Below are 12,363 nucleotides of genomic sequence, written 5' to 3'. Positions count from 1 at the left end.
TAATCTAAGGATCTTCTGTAAAATTAGAGAAAAAAATCTTTGAGACTGACAAGGTATTTTAGGCATTTTAAGCAATAAACTGGATATTACAGCATGCAAATGAATGAAAGGAAAGCAGCAAGGAAAGGAGAGGTTTGTAGAGGGAAAGGTGACAGTTTTGCTGAGGAATTCTCTTGTCAGTTTCCCTAGGGAGGAGAGAAACAAAGTGGGGAGAAAGTGGGAGGAGAGCAGTGTGAAAAGGCTCTTGGATACCATGGAGATGGGTACAGTGTAAAAATCTGTATACTATAGATAAGAAAGTGGGAGGTTGATATCAAACTCCTACCAGCCAGAAACTGGCTTTGTGCAGGGTAAACATGTTAAAGGGCTGGGCAGCAGGAAGCACTGTTTAAGACTTTGCCATACTGTTTGCCTACTTAGCACTTAAAGAGAGTGAAGGAAAGGGACAAATAAGTGGGTTTTTTGTGTGTTTTTTTTTTTTTTTCCACATCTGTTCTTTTATCTATATCTATTTTCTAGATAAACTATTTTCTAGAGCTTTTTTTATTTCTCCATTGAAATTGTCTTACAACTTCAGACCTGCCTTTTTTTTTCTTGTCTCTAATTTTAATTTCAGTCTTAATTTGATTAATTGGGAGGTCATAATAAATTCATAATGCTTCTTCATCGTTTGTGAATTTGGGGAAGAAAATGTGACAGATTCCTGAGGAACTAAATATTACTTTATGTCTGAGTAAGACAGTATTTTTTGAAATTCAGTCCTTGTATTACACTGCTTTGAAAGACTGTCTCAGCTCATTTTAGGATTTCTTTGTTCTCTGCTTCTAATTTTTATGCTTTCGATGCCTGTAAGACTGCTGTTATTTCTATCCATGGCTGTAAAGAAAATTCTATAGTTTGTACATATGACATTGTACTTCCAAGAATTACCATTTTTTAAAAAAATTCTAAAATGTAGGCAACACCGTAGAATGGTGAGTGTGGTTTTCAGAAAATTGTTATTTGTGCCATTGATTCTTCCCAAAATACAAACTGCCTGCTGCCTATGAAGCGGGGTAAAGCAAGTTGATTTTTTTTAACTTTTATCCTTTTATTTAGGTTTAGAATAATGCCAAAACAAGTGAATTACTTTTGTAAAAGCTTACATTTAAATGCTGTGCCTTCTGTGAAATTCAACTGAGTTGGATGGGGAGGCCATTCTCATCCCTGTCAGTTGTACCCATTGCTTTTATTCAGGGAGGCTTTCTGGCCACAGACTGAGTTGGGAAGCAATAATGGCAATGGGAGCAGTGTTTTGCAATGGCCCTGCCTCTGCATGTGTGCATGCAGGAGAAACCATGGTGCAGCAAGGTTCTTAGGACTTTAAATTGTTTTGCTGGAGGACACACAGGCTGAGGTGTTGCTCCTCCTGGGTGCTCTGGAATGGAGCACTGGAAAAGTCCCAGGGAAGAATGGGGATGTGAGCCCAGCCTGGGGCTGTGCAGGGCTGGGTCTGAGCACACTCATCCCTGGCTGCTACTCTTGGCCAAACAGCAAGAGCAATCTCTGGGAAAAATAGAAATGTCTCTATTCCCTGAAATATTTTACTTCCTGGATTTTCAGAACTTAATGCCAACTGTGGTGGTGCTTGGGACCTTCTTAGAGGTTGGAAGCCCAGGATTTCCTGACAGTGGTGGTGCTGGCCTGCTGTCTGTAGAAATTAACTGGGTTTTTTTTCCTTCTGCATTTCAGACTTTAAAGGGTACATGTTGATCTTCAAGGGTAAATTTGAAGAAGCTGTCTTAGAGCATGATTTTTAATTGGCTTTATCTCAGAAGCTACAGTTTTACTGATGCTCATATCATTGTCCAGGGTGCAAACTCTAGATTTTAAATTCAGATGAAAATTAAGTATTGGATGCTTTAAGTACAGGTTTTTGCTAGTAGGAGTACCAAAGCTGATTGTCTGCACCAAAATTTGTGAATTTAATATTTAAATCTATGAAGAAGGATGAGGTCATGCCTATGGGAAAGGGCCAGTGCTGTGTGCTAGCATCTCTCTGGTTACAGAGAGCAACAGACAACTTTCTTACACATCATTCTGAGAAAGGCTGTGAGAAGATAAGAGAAAAGAATTAGAAACGATTATTATCTTAATTTACCTTACCTGTTGTTGTGAACATGTGGAATGTATTATGGAGATTTGTTTACCAAAGGGTGGTTTCTTAATTAGCCAATTGTGATGGTGTTTTAATTAAAGGACTAATCAGGTCCACCTGGAGCAAACCAGGGTGTAAAAAGCAATGGATTTCTTAATAAAGTGAATTAGCTTTCTATGAATGCCTTGAGAGTCTGTGTTTCTTATCACCAGGTCCTGACCCATTGTGCTGACAGGGGTGGTGATCAGCTTCTGCAGCATTTCTCACTGGCTGCCAGAAGCATTGCACCATGGTGGGTGTGGTGGACTACAAAATGTGGATCTTCTCTGTCCCCATTCCCTTGAGTTTCCTACACAAGCTTCTGGAATTTTTTGTTGTCCACTGGAACTGGCTGTGTGGGCAGCCAAATGCTGTGCTTTGAAATTTGGACCTGAGTGGTTTGCAACAAGCTGGATGCCACAACCCCAGGGCCACATATGTCAAATCAGGGACAGCAGCATCACTGACTGATAACATACTGTCTTTCTAAGTTGAACATGTTTGATTATGGTCTTAGGTTCTTTGAATCAACTTTCGATATTATAATCAATGAGAGAATGTGAAACTAACTTTACAGGCAGGTAGTAAGCAACTAATTTTGCAAGATTCATCTCTGTTTGCAGTTCCTGATGAACAGAATTCACCTTTACAATACATGATAGTTAATTTGGATTCTGTTTTGAGAGCACAAAGCTTGATCAAATGCATCATTCCAGCAATCTCTGGCTTTTCTTCATATGATGTTAAAATAAATATATCCAGTTAACACCTGCTTCTTTATTGCCACAGGTTCTGCCGGGCATACTGCAGAAGCATTGCTGTATTTTACCTGACAGGAACACAGGTAAACTTTTTTCTTAATGAGTTAATATTGTAATATGATTTGAAGACAAAAACACAAATTGGATTATATAGAGAGGCCTTGTTTTCTATTTATAGTAATTGAAATTATCTTATAGGGAGGGTTAACTTGAATGTTTTGTTTAAATTACCTGCTTTCATTAGAAGATTTTATGTATTCTGTTAACATTCTTGAGGTGGCACCGTTGTAGAGGTTGCTCTCAGGTCTCGCTTATAAAGTTATTTGCATAAACGTCTGAAGCATTTATATGTTTTTAATTATAAAGTTACTACTTTTTCAAGAAAAAAGGGGTTTAATACTGGAGTCTGCAGTCTGGTCCTGTTGATTCACAAAAGTGCTAAGCATTAAGTTGCCTGTAGCTCTGACTGCAGATAAATGCTTGCCATATCCTTATTTTTCAGAGTAGAGGAGTACACTAAATGAGTAGTCAGAAGCAGTATCTCTAATAATATCTTACTGTTGTGCAGAAGAAATTTAGAGTAATGTGTTTGTGAAAGAACAAATAAGTTGATGAGAACAATATTGGAAGAGAAGAAAGCCATGATTTAATTTTACATTCTTTTATTACAGGAAAAAGCAATTTCTTTTAAAATAAGTTTTAAAATCCTTTAAAAAATACTATAAATTGAGTGAAAATGACGGCATATGCAACTCTGGATATGATTTGACAGACTAATTTTAGAGAAGTAGGAAGAAAAATACAGCTTTTTTTTCCCTATATCTTCATAATAGAATATACATGATTGCTGGCATCTCTTAAATATGCATATCCCTTTCCCAGTAGGTACCATTAAAATAAACCAGTTTGCTCCTTGGCTTGTTATTACCTGTATTTCAGGCACAGTTTGTACTAAAGGTGATTACAGAGAGAACTTGACAACAGCATTGAACTGTATTGGGATTTGTGGTTACCTGCCAATGTTCAAATGAAGTTTAAAATCTGATTTCCATTTTAGACTGTGAACGTGATAAAAGAACTCTAGTAAGGTAGTTCATAACACACCAGTTCCAGCACAAATTAGGAATTTTATAATTAGTGAACAAATTACAGACAGACTTTGGCCTTTATAACAATTTCAAGAACTCCTGGAAACTGGGCTTGGTGTAATGACCTCAGCCCAGTCTGTGTGCTCCTTTGCTGCAATCCTGCGCCAATTATTTTTTCCTTTTATTTGTAATATAGGAATTTGATCCAGATTCTATTGACAACAAAACTCTTCTTAACTTACATAAAGTGTATCATGTAGATATCAAAGCTAGAGTTACATGAAGTGATGGCCTGGAGCTGGGCACTAAGACTGACCATTTTTCTGGAGAGGTATAATGAGTCTTTACAACCAATATCAAGAAAACCACTTATCTAAAATCTCAGTCACCTGGAATAGTACCTTCATTTGGACATAAGAAAGAAAGGATGAGCTTGCTAATGTGAAATTTTGAACTAAGCTCTTTGAAGAGGAAATCTGTGAGGTTTTGGTATATTAATTGCTGTACAACTCAAGCACACTTACATGTGAATATATCTGTAAGTCATGTTGCATCTGTATCACTGCTACAGTATTATTTTTATGCTTACCTACTATATAGTGGGGAGTTGCCAGAAGATGTAAAGTTAATGAAATCAGTGTTCCATTTCCTCTACTTCCCCCATTTACAGTGTTTAAACACTTTGCAGAGAGAAGGAGAGTTCAGATACAACATGGGGAATTTTTTACCTCCTGTCTGGATTAAAAGAATGACTGAATTAAACTTTGATTAATTGCATCTGTTAGAGATAAATGAACCTTTGTCTTGTCAGACTTTAAGTCTAAATCAACTAGTCAAAACTAAAAAAAAAGAAATTCAATAAATTTGTGTAAATGTGGAATATGCTATTTGCATTCAAATGTATACATCCTACTTAATCTTGTCCAGTCCCACTCTCAGTAAATGAGCCCAGAAAAATTACTTGATTGTGAGCTGTAAGTCTGTGTTCACCTGTTGACATTTGGAGGAACTGAGCTTGGGTGTTGTTCCTAATAAATAAGAAGGACAAGGAGAAACAAACTAGGTGGAGGGATGGGAGAAGAGAGTGGGGAAGAACCATATAATGAGGTGACAAAACCATTAGGGAAAAACAAGATGCTGTAGGGAGTAGGATCAGTGAAAGGGAGAGAGGCAGTAGCAGTTTCTTCAGTTATAGCCATTCAACAGTTCAAATGAAGGCAGCTTGGTGTTCTTGGGTCCTCATTCAAGAGTGCCCCCCTGACCAGACTCTTCCCCACTGTCAACATGGGGCTGCACCTCAGGGAAAGAAACGAGCCCTTGGGAATGATGGCACCAGTGCTGCCAGGCCATCCCTTTGTCTGGCTGCCCTTCAGACCCGAGTTTGATTCTTTGGGACTAAATGGAATTAGCCTGAGATGTAACACGTCCCTGATTGACTGTACTTTAGAAAACTGCACATCTCACTGTCCCTTCCTATGCTGTGTAGGAGTTTGAAGTGGCCACGCTTTGTCTGTATTGGTATTCTGTATTTGTAAACTGGAGAAGAGAGCTATACATGGAAAGATGGGTACATGGGAGCAGAGATCTCCTTCCAGTGTTGATGGTGTGCTAGTACTTCTACCATGAACTGTTGTTCTCAGTGTTTATAATTTAGCTATAAAAATATATCCTGCAAAGACTTTCAAAAGGGAGCATAAAAATATAATTCAGCAATCCCATAGCAGTGCAGTTTTGGAAGCAGATACCTATTTAATGAGATTAGGTGTTTCAAAGGTTAAAGAATGATTAATTTTCAAACAGGTAAAGACTTTATAAAATCAAATTCTCTAAATAAGTCACTGAGTACATCTAGTAGTTGATTGCATTAAATTTTGCTAACAGACAGTGATGTTTCAATTCCTAAGTGATAATTTATTTGTGGTTTTCCATTAATGATATTTTCATTGCTTAATTAAAAGTTCATATAGCATGCACTGGCACAATGTGTACTTGTTATTGTGTTAGCTGGTATCCCGAAACTTTGTCACATATTCTATTACTCAAGAAGCAGAAGATCTCAGACCAGACACCTTTATTCTACAATTCCATCTTATATGCCATAACCATACTGTAATAACTGTATTGATGGCTCTGCTCAGTTTCTTTCCATCTCCTAACCAGACAGCAACAACTGGGATGCATTAGCAGTTATAAAGTTAATTGGAAGAAAAGCAGCTACATGCTCTGTACGTGTGTTAGTATAACAAGATCATAAGGGGAAACAGTGTGAACGTACTCATGACCTGGTGGGGAGCAGTTTCCTTATTTTCTTGAATTATAGCCCTCCAGCTCCAGCTGGGAGAAATAACCCACCCCTTTTGATGGACATCCACCACCCTTGTGTACACGGCAGTCAGTTCATATTCCCTTTATAAATATTTCCCACCAATGATCCATCCCCTGTTAATGGGCAGTCTTCAGCCAATTCAGAAGTCCTTTCCATTACTGGAAAATTACTTCAGTAAGCCTTAGGCAGATGCTAAGGCTGTCCTTCCTCCCTCCCTTTTAAAGTACTTGGATATGGTAAATGGATAAGAGAGCTGTTCATGCAGTATGAGCAGTGCCCTTGGTTTCTACCCTTAAAATGAAGATATCCATTAAATGCAATATGGTTCAGCATTCCTAAACAAAAAATTGAGGGGTAGAAATGCCAATTTGAAACAGAGAAGTCATTGTACCCTGTTGTGGGTTACTTTTTATTTAAATGTATGTATTTTCAAAATTTATTTTTATTTCCAGTCTTGCTTGAAATAGAACTCTTCAGGCAGTACATGTGGGTTGTTCAGCTGTATAAAATTTCATTCAAATAAAAAGAAATATATCCGAAAGCTTATGCTTTTGTATATTTGTGTTTAAGCAATCTTAGAGCAGAAGAGTGAATTACTTGGAGTTTGATTTTTATCCTAGGCATTCCTCTATCATGATTTAGCACAATAAGTGATCCTCAAGGTGTGCACAAATACATTTGGTGAAGTAAAACATAGTAGAACTCCTTAACAAAAGGTACTCTGTGATTTTTACATTGCTGCAGCTGTTAAATGGACATTCTTGCACTGCAGAGATGCTGATAGCTGTGTGCTTGGTCTGTCTCTGTTGTGCTCTTGATACACAAGTATTAGTTTTCTATCATGTGAGGAAATTGCACAAACAGACTCTATAATATTCTTTTCCATTTTAGCTGTGAGTTTGGTATGTGGTGGACTGCAAATTTGGGCTCATTTTTTCCACTGAAGATCCCAAGGGAAGGAATGAATCAATAGTCACTAGCAGCTTCTTGGGCTGATTCATTCTTTGATGCTTTAATCTTGAATTTCCCCTCTCATCCTGAAGGAGAACATAGGTACAATAAAGAGCATCTGCAGCTATCTTGCTGACTTGATTCTGATAAATAGCTCTCTTAAACTTTGAGCAACACTCTTAGGAAAAAAAAAAAAAAGGAAAAAAGATTGATGCTGTCTCAAGTTTCTTCATAACCCATTTTCAGGTCAGCTCTTGTGTGCTGATATTGAACTTGCGCAAGATGTTAAATCCTTCATTATAATCATCCTCTTTTGTCCACTGCATTGCCTAAAATTGCACCGAAAAAAGTGAAACCAATGTTCTGCTTTCTGCAAAGAATGAGTAATATCTTCTTGAGAGAATGGTAATTGCTTTATATACAAAAGCAGGAATTTAATAATAACCAATCTCTTCACTGGGTAAAGCGCAGCCCAAGACAGTAATGTTTCATCCTTTGCTTGTTTGCTTTTCTTCCTGTTGCTTGAAGAGCAAATATTGAACTGGAGAAAAATCCAAGGTGGTATTAAATAGAATTCCTGCACTAAAATTTACTAAATTGGATAAAGAAGTTAACATAGTTTATTTTTGTTCCTTTAACTACAACTGTGTTACGTTATTTGATTTTAAAATACAAGTAGTGTGAATTAGTGCTCAAAACCAATGTATTTTATAACTAACAAATATGTTGCTGCCTGCTAGTTAATTTATATATATATGTGTGTGTTTGTCTGTATATATATATTTATTGAAATGCAATGGATATCTGTAAGAAGAGCCTTCCAGATGACTGGGCTGACAATGTGTATGTATGAACTGTACAGCAGCCAGTTTGATTTCACAGAAGGAGTTACAGCATAGTGTTCAGAAGCCAAAGTCCTGTTACAAAAATATCTTTACCATATTCACTAGCATATTCTGTCTGAACATTTTGAAGTATTAAATTAATTGTGATTAATTTTTGCCTTGTGCCATTGTGGCAAATAATTTTTTTCCTATCATATCCTCTTTAATCAAAGAGGAAGTCAGATTATCAACTGCTGCCACATAAGAATATTCATTGGGGTGATATATCATCCTCTTTAGAAGTTCGTTGATGAAACTGAAGTTGTCCTTTTGCTTTCGAGATGTAGTTATAGATTTTAGACAGTTCCTGCAGATTTCACCTGCTGTCTCCTTGCTGAGTTAAACATGAGCATTCTCATTCAGATGTTCAGCTGCAGGCTGCCTGCTGGTACTTTCCAGCCAGTTTCCATGGAAATGGAAATTAGAGGGCAGAAAATAAAGGAAGAATACGTACTTTCTTAATCTTCTAGTTAATCCAGAAGTTCTCTTACCCTGGTGTCAAGGTTGTTTTGCTTTTAGTTGGATAGGCATAGGATGCCAGCTTCTGCAAATGCAAAAATAAATTAGACTCATTATCAGAGCTGTTACAAGCAATACCTGTTACCATGATTCTGTAGAAGTGTTGGAGATCACCAGAAAAGGATGAAGAAGGAAGAACTGGACTGGGAAAGAATAAACTGATTAAACGATGTGTGACAATACCCAGTGGCCATTTTAGACTAGAATAAGGAACTATACACTTTTTATCTCAAACTAGCCAGAAGACTGCCTTGTTTTATTGGATCTGTATATATATAGGACTATTCATCTTGATCCACTAAAATCTGGTCTCCATGAGAGCAAAAATATAGGCAGGTTGGGCTAAACTCGTACTTCAAAGGCGCCACGTTTTTTATCTCAAGATCAATAAGACCTCAGACTTCAGTATGAAAGCAGCTGTAAAACTAATCAACGTATATTAGTCCACTTAAAATAATTGGACAGGCTAGAAGACTCTTGGTATGTGTGAGCAAAAAAAATGTTTTAAGGTTTCAGCTGGCACAGATATCTGTGCCGTTATGCTTGTAGTGTAAAAAGAAAGGTCAGGGTACACAATCCTGGTGCTTCAGTCTTTGCATGGTGTCCTAGTTGGTTGCAAGTATAGTGCAAAGACCTTTTTGGAGTTGTAGGTCCCCTACTACCACTAGCTCATCCAGGGAGATGTTTTTCTACTCTTATTACTGTTATGAGAAGTCACAGTTTTGTTTCACCCAAAATTATGTAGTCTGAAAACCAAAACACTGAACAAAATACTTCACTGATGTTTAGATGTTAAATGTTTCAAGATTGATAAAATACACTCCCCTGAAGGCCAAGTGTTGTCTAACCCCTGTGATCTCAGGACTGAGTGTAAATTGTTAGCTGTAAAATAGCATTTTCCCAACAGTCTCACCCTCATATGTGTGGGGAAAACAGAGACTGAAGAACGAATTCTGACTTGGTAAGGCTTAATTCTAGAGGCAGATGTGGACATGAGTGTTTGTAGTCTTTGCCTAACGTCTCAAGAGTCCTGGTGGCTAAAAGTGTGTAGGAAGGAAATTCTCTCCAGAAAACAGCATCCCTTTCAAGAAAGCTTACTTGATCTTCACTTCTGAAATGTTTTGTAAAGCAGTCCAATGTGTACAGCTCAGCTGCTGAAGGAAGAGAGAACTGTGCATCCCCAGATGCAGAAATAGCAGACAGCTCTGATAACTGGCCATGTTAATAATGTAAGTAGGTATTGATAAATGAAAGCTGTATGTAGAATGACTGATTTCTATATGCCACAGTTTGGGGTTTGATTTTTTTTTGTGCTTACATCTATTTGTGAAATGGTTGCCCAGGCACTATGCAAATCACGTGGACTGAGGGGCTCTGAGTGTGCGTGTGTGCTGTACACAGGCACTCTTGTGGAGGAATGTGGTTTTGAAGTTCACTGCCAAAAGGTATGTCTTGGCCAACACAGTGCAGTGTGTGGGTAGAGGTAAAGAGTGTGTAATTGAGCAGAGAAATAAAAATACGACAATTTCTACTCATACAGTGAATAAGGAAAAATGTTATTATGTTTTTCTAGAACAACTATAAGTTAATGGTGAGGAGCACAGGGAATTCTTAGAGCTCTCAGAGGAATATAGCTATAATGCTGAAGGACTCTCAAATTAATTAGTTTTACATGGGTTCAGTAGACCACATTGATATTTCATTACCCTTAGAGAAATTTGACTGTAGGCCAAAAAAACTATTTCCTTTCTTTTGTGCAGGCATCCCTGAGAGCTTTAAAAGGTATGTGTTCCTTGCTTCAGTAGCGTCCTGCCTCTCCAGCCACATTGAGGCACCTCTGAAGCAAGACTAGACCTCTTGGCTGGTATACATTAAATATGTAAGTCAGTTGTGCATTCTAAAGTATAGAAGTAATAGATATGCTTTGTTTGGTACAATTTTAAAAACATTTTAATTATATTCCTTTTTTTCTTAATTTGCATTTTAACTGTGTAAGTTGATTGATATCTCAAAAAGATATCTGTTCTTGAGCTTTGAAGGCACCCTGTCTTTAGAGGAGTAAGCAATCAAAACAGCATTGGAAGTGACTACCAGTCTTTTATTCCAGAGTTACATCATTTGTATCACAATCCTTCAATTTGGTGGAAATTCTTCAAAGTTTTGAAGAGCAAAACATTTTTTCATGTTTGTGGGAATAATGGAATTTATCATGAAGGTTTTTTTGGAAAAAGAATGTAAGTTGGAAAAATAAGGACTAGAAATCACATTGCTAATTTCTTAAAAGAAATCTTTTTTATGAAACTCTTCTTTGTTTTATTTTGTCCTTCTTCACCCGCTTCCCACTCCTCCCACCCCTTTTTACTAGAAGAGGGGGAATTGGATTCTGTATCTAAGATGTCCACAGGGTTAGATAACTTTTATTTTCATAAGATGCCTGAAAAATCTTTGCCTGCTCTAAGGCGTGCTTGTTAATTTGGAATAGTCTGCCTCATGTTTTGGACTAGTATTTAACTCCCTAGGACAGAATAACAGTTTAAAAAAGACGTAGCATTCAAGCATCTCCATGTTTAAAACCATCAGAGCTTTCTTTCATTCTAGTTGTGCATTTTCCAGAAAAGGACATTACACCCTTCCACTGATGTACTGGTGTGTCACCCTGATTCTTAAGACTTTCTAAAGCCTTCTGAGTTTACATTCTTTTAGAGAACTTTCCCACACAATTTCTGTAAACAACATATTGTTTACATTCTTTTATGAGGGTGAAGAAAACTTGATGTACTAGTAGTTTATCCAATGTCTTTGGAGAGGTGGCCCATTCACTCTCCAATCCAATGTCACCTTTGGAAAAGTATAAAAGATGGAGTCAGATAATAAACTTTCTTCTTTACCTTGCAAATAGCAGGTGGCTCGCTTCGTGCTTTCACGTGTCCTATAGCGACACTGGTGAAGACTTTTTCCAGATGTATCTTTCTTCTTTCAGCTGAATTTATTAATATACAGTTTTTCCTGTCCTTCCTAAGTCATCTTGTATTGGCTGATTGGGTGGGAGTACTAACACATACATTTTGTTATCAAAAGATCTGAGCTGTTCATGCTTTCCATTCTACAGTGATATTCTCTATGTTTAAGATGGTTTACTTTGCTAGAATGATTTTATTTGTAGTAATGCTGTATGACGTGGTTCTCCTGCCTTTTGGGATACTATAGGAGCTATAAATAACAGCGGCTAATGTCTACAGTCATGCACAACAGGAAGCAATTTAACCACTTGTCTCCTTTCTGTCACAATGGGAAATAGCAAACATTTCTGCATCAATAATGCATATGTTCCCCAAAGCCATTAGTGGTGCTTATTGTAGAAGTATATTACCAGAGGCAGTGCTGTACCCTCTGCACTTGAGATTAAATGGTAGCAAACGTTTCCATGCATGTGGTTCAGTTGTCTCAGTATGACTTTGCATTGGTTAAGACACCTGCTGTACCTCCACAGAATCTCTCCCAGTCTGCCAGCCAAGAGGAGCAACACTGTTAGGGAGGGAAAAGCAGGGGAAGAGCTTGGGAACAGCAAAAATGGACACATTAACTTATCCTTCTTGACAGAAAGATCATTGAGGCAGGGAAGGATCAAAGAAATTGAAGAAGTTTCACCATGCAAGAG

General features: G+C 37.5%; 1 protein-coding gene across 8 annotated transcripts in view; it reads left to right on the top strand.

Moving 5' to 3' along the window:
• DLGAP2 (DLG associated protein 2) overlaps window positions 1–12,363 on the top strand; it is a 450,475-nt gene that overhangs the window by 72,011 nt on the left and 366,101 nt on the right. For 5 of the 8 annotated variants that reach the window (XM_021551147.2, XM_021551145.2, XM_021551158.2 and 2 more), the window contains exon 2: window positions 2,966–3,020. In XM_021551147.2, the coding sequence (XP_021406822.2) occupies window positions 2,966–3,020 (55 nt within the window). Of the gene's footprint in view, window positions 1–2,965; window positions 3,021–12,363 lie in introns of those variants that run through there. The other 3 variants (XM_077782388.1, XM_031504441.2, XM_077782392.1) reach the window with 2 other exon arrangements.

The sequence above is a fragment of the Lonchura striata genome, chromosome 3 (genome assembly GCF_046129695.1).
Source record: "Lonchura striata isolate bLonStr1 chromosome 3, bLonStr1.mat, whole genome shotgun sequence".
NCBI classification, from domain to species: domain Eukaryota; kingdom Metazoa; phylum Chordata; class Aves; order Passeriformes; family Estrildidae; genus Lonchura; species Lonchura striata.
This window is presented reverse-complemented; position numbering and strand designations above follow the sequence as displayed.